This window comes from Sapajus apella, unplaced genomic scaffold (assembly GCF_009761245.1).
Source record: "Sapajus apella isolate SASKATOON/1434 unplaced genomic scaffold, GSC_monkey_1.0 scaffold1204, whole genome shotgun sequence".
Taxonomy (NCBI): Eukaryota; Metazoa; Chordata; class Mammalia; order Primates; family Cebidae; genus Sapajus; species Sapajus apella.
In genome coordinates this window covers 6882-11552 of record NW_022438130.1, presented here as the reverse complement: position 1 = coordinate 11552, position 4671 = coordinate 6882, and the positions used below count along the sequence as shown (strand labels likewise).

Below are 4671 nucleotides of genomic sequence, written 5' to 3'. Positions count from 1 at the left end.
TTTGAAATTAGAACTTAAGTTTAAAAGGGAAGCAGAGTGTAAAGGAATGAAAAATTTGCAGCCTAACCATGTGGTAGAAAAGAAAAACCCATTTTCTGGAGAGAAATTAAAGCTAGGCCCAGGGCCCCGCTGCTCTGTGTTGGGCCTGCAGGTGTGCAGAAGACAAGAGTTAAGCTTTGGGGGCCTCTGCATGGATTTCAGTGATGTAGGGAAATGCCTGCACGACCAGGTAGAAGCCGGCTGCAGGGCAAGGCTCTCATGGAGAACAGCTACTAGGGCAATGCAGAGGGGAAATGCAGGGTTGGAGCCCCCACGCGGAGTCCCCACTGGGGCACTGCCTACTGGAGCTGTGAGAAGAGGACCACTGTCCTCCAGACCCTAGAATGGTAGATCCACCAAGAGCTTGTATCGTGTGTCTGGAAAAGCCACAGGCATTCCACACCAGCCCCTGAAATCAGCTGTGGGGAGTGGACCCTGCAGAGCCACAGGGGCAGAGCTGCCCAAGGCCCTGGGAACCACCCTTTCATCAGAGTTCCCTGGATGTGAGACATGGAGTCAAAGAGTTCATGTTGGTCACAGCAGCCTGACCAACATGGTGAAGCCCCATCAGTACTAAAACTACAAAATCAGCCAGGCTAATTTCAGCTACTCCACAGGCTGAGGTAGGAGAATCAGTTGAGCCTGGGAGGCGGAGGTTGCGTTAAGCCAAGATCACCCCACTGCACACAGCAACACTCCATCTCAAAAAAAAAAGGTGCTTGGCAGTTCCCAAAGCCCCGCTTCTCCTGCTGCCATGCAGAATGTGCCTTCTCTTTCACCTTCCCCTGGGATTGTAAGTTTCCTCAGGCTTCCCCAGCCATGTGGAACTGTTAGTCAATTAACTTCTTTCCTTTATAATCACCCAGTCTCAGGCATTCTTTACAGTAGTGTGAAAATGGACTAAGACAGCAACGAATGAACCTTGTCCTGGGAAAACCACCTTTGTGGTCATAGTATCTCCTCTGCCAGGTAAGTTTAAGAACGTTTTATTAAGACGCCATCGTGACAGTGCCAGGTCAGAGCTGCAGCAGGAACGCCAGGCAGGGGGGCTGGGTGTGTGGGAGGGGGGCAGGGCACAGCAGAGCTGAGGGAGGGGTCAGGGTGGGTTCGAAGTGAGGGGGAGGGCAAAAGTGGCATCGGAAGCTTCATTGGGGTTCAGAGCACTTCTGGGCTGTCAGCTCCTCCATGCCCTCCATGGGGTTCCTTAGTACTGAAAAAAGGACCTGAGGAGCTCTGGCAGAGAGCAGCAGAAACTCTCAAACACATTCCAGAGGGCCTTTGCTGCATGGACCACGGCCGCCACCATCTCCTTCACCCAGGCCACAAACTTCTGCCACCACGCCTGCAGCCGCTGCAGCATGGCGTGGAACCATCTCAGGACCTTGTCACAAAAGCTCTCCTCGGGCTCCTGGGTTTCGGGATCCTCCACTTCCAGAGCAGGCGGTCTGTTGCCTCTGCGCCGTAATGCATCTCTTTCTTTTTCAAGTAGAGGAGTGAGCTCCTGTGGAATGGGGGCACCATTCGGGGTCTGCAGGTAGGGGTGTCAGCCCCAGGCCCTGGCCACACCCAGGCCTCTCAGCCTTTTCCTGAGTCTGGGAGATGGAAGCCCACAGGTGTTGGTTTCGCAGCCACAGCCCCATGGACAGGAGGGACTTTTCCCAGAGTCCCCTCCTCTCCACTTCCCTCCACGGCAGTGACATGATGGCTGTGTCTGCTTGGTCACCAGGCCAGGGCCCCCATCGTGGCTTGAGTTGAAGGCAGGGCTCTGCCACTGTGTGCTGGGGGAGGCTGGGGGCAGGTCCCAGCTCGGCTGTCACTCCCAGCCCTCCACCCCCAGCTCAGGGGCTGGGCACACCCTGCCCACACCAACATCAAGACAGGGCAGGGGTCTGCGAGGTGCGGTGGCTCACGCATGAAATCCCAGCACTTTGGGAGAACAAGACAGGCAGATCAAAAGGTTGGGAGTTCAAGACGAGCCAGGACAACATGGTGAAACCCTGTCTGCACTAGAAGTAGAAAATAAAATTTAACCTGGCATGGTGGTGCACGTCTATAATCCCAGCTACTGAGGAGGCTGAGGGAGGAGAATTACTTGAACCTGGGAGAGGGAGGTTGCAGAGAGCCCAGATTGCTCCATGGCACTCTAACCTGGGTGACAAAGTGAGACTCCATGTCGAAAAAAAAGGGCAAAGGTGAAGGGAGGAAAGGCACACAGATGGGTGCCGCATACTCACGGGGTGCTGTTCCTTATAACAGTCATTCACAGTGTCCAAAATGCACTCTTTGAAGTTGTCCTGGGGAGAGGAAGACACAGGGTGCTCAGGCTGCTCCTGCCGTCCCCTCCCCACTGTGGCCCCCACTGCTCCAGGTTGATTCCCAAGGGGACCCAGAGCCCAGACCTAGTAACCTGTGGAGCCTAAGACCCAGGGACTCAGCTTGGTGGGCGGGGAGGCCGAGGCTCACCTCCAGATCATTCATGCTCGACTTCACCTGTAAGGAGCAAAGCACATGGTTCCAGGCCCAGCCTCCACTGCACTCAACACCAGTCAGTCCTCACGCCCCGCCAGTCCTTAGCTCCCACACACCCCGAACTGGGTCCAGCAGGGTCCCAGGCCACATCTGCCACCCCTGTCATTTCCTCAAGGAGCCCTGGGGCTCGGATGCCTCCCTTAGTCTCCCTGGTGGTCCAGATCCCCCACCCGTGCACTCACTGCCACCCAGGTGCAAGCCTTTGCCCAGGGTAAGGGATGAGGGAACCTTCGGGTCCCTCTTCATCCGTCTTACCCTGAGCTCCCCACAGTGTGGAGAGCCTGAGGGCGGAGATATCTGACCTGGTGATGGAGGGAAAATCCACCTACCTTTTCAGGTTCTGATTCCTCATGTTTCATTGTAACAGTAAATTCGTCTACCAACTGATGCTGTGAAGAGAGGCAGAGTTGGCATCAAAGGGCCTGATCCTTGTCCCTCCCAGGCCCCAGGTGGCCCACAGTGTCCTCAGTGTCACAGACTGAGACCCAGACCCCTCACCCATGAGCAGATGTGGGGAAAAGCATTACCATTCTGGCATTCAGTTTCTTAATGTCATCAGACTGGTTCTGCAGAAATAATGGTGACACTTAGGCCCCATGCGTAAACTTACCCTTTCCCCAAAGAGAAGTTATATACACACACACACACACACACACACACACACACACACACACACACTCACGGCAGGGGTGCGGGATGAGAGGAGACACCACTCCCAGGAGCCCCTCACAGCCCAGAGAGCCCAGGGCAGGGGCAGGCAGGGCTCTCCCGGAAACCGTTCAGAGAGCGCTCATCTCAGGAGCCAGCTCAGCGGGGCAGGCCCAAAGGCAGGGCCTGCATAGGCCTGGGTGACCCTTCCTTCCAAGAGCAGGACCTGCATGACCCTGGGGTGTCTCCCCTGCACACACACCCTCCTCCATGCACACACATGGGGGGATGGACGCTGCCCTGGAGCAGGCTGGCTCAGCTGGAATTCCCACACTTACTGTGGTCCCAGGTGAGAGGTGGCCAAGAAAAAACTTTTAGGGCGGTCACAGTGGCCATTCCTCTCTGAGGAGCTGATTAAGATTCAGGGGTGCCAGGTAGGTCCACCCTACAACCTGCCACTCTTTCCAACTGCCAACCTGTGCCCGCAGTGCCTGGGCCGTTCCTTCCTGCAGACATGTGGCTGCACCTGCAGAGGCAGGAGGTACCCCACAGACTCCCCGCTGAGCCCCCATGTGAAGGCCCTAGTCTGGGGGGTGATATGCCCGGCTTCCCCCACCGCGGAGTGGTGAGCGTCACCACAGATTGTGCAGGGCCTGGGAGGTGTTCTGGGCAGGGCAGCTGTCTGCACACTTGGAGGCAGTGATGGTCCCATCCCGCCAGCCCCACTTCCCATGACACAGGCCACGTGCTGGCCTGTGGGAGCCACATATCCTCCAGGTCCCTGTCTTGAACCCAGGCCAGGCCACAGCCTGGAAAACCGCATTGTCACGGGCCACAGAGCTCCCTGGAGGGTCTGGTGGGCCTCTCAATTGGGGTGGGGCAGGGGTAGAGGACGGGAAGTGGGAGGGCACCCAGGAAAGGAGGAAGACGCACCCAGGCCCATGCCTGGGCCCTGCTCTTGGGCCTGCCCCCCTGAGCCAGGTCCTGAGAGAAGCGCTGTCTGAGCGGTTTCCAGGAGAGCGCTCCCGCCGCTGCCCCGGGCTCTCTGGGCTGTGAGGGGCTCCTGGGCCTGGTGCTTTCTCTCCTCTGCACCCCGGCCCTTCTCCAGCGCCTCCAACAATACCTTTATCCCATCGCTGACCTGTCACTGGGCGCGCCTGACAGCCTCACACACAGGCAGCTGGGAAATACTGAGGGCACATGCGACCTTACAGTGTTTTATCAGACAAGTCCACAAAAGCACACGCAGCCTCTCGCTCACCTTGGTGATGCCCATGGTGGCCAGGAGTTCCAGGAGCCAGGACCTGCTGGTGAGTGACAGGTGTGAGGAAAAGCGTCTCAGAGAAGCACCCTTCTCCCCAGAGGGTCCTCACCTTCAGAGACCCCAACTCCCCACCCGGGAGGAACCAGCACCACTGAGACAGTTGCCTTCTCTACCCAGTCTAGCACAAACTC

General features: G+C 57.4%; 1 protein-coding gene across 1 annotated transcript; it reads right to left on the bottom strand.

Moving 5' to 3' along the window:
* Positions 1–997: 997 nt before the first annotated feature.
* On the bottom strand, positions 998–4671 carry LOC116546666 (interleukin-32-like). Its single transcript, XM_032272858.1, has 6 exons — positions 4478–4671; positions 3096–3134; positions 2898–2957; positions 2503–2529; positions 2274–2333; positions 998–1540 (listed from the first exon to the last, which is right to left on the bottom strand). The coding sequence occupies exons 1-6, from the start codon at positions 4490–4492 to the stop codon at positions 1244–1246; spliced, it is 498 nt and encodes a 165-aa protein (XP_032128749.1). The 5' UTR covers positions 4493–4671; the 3' UTR covers positions 998–1243.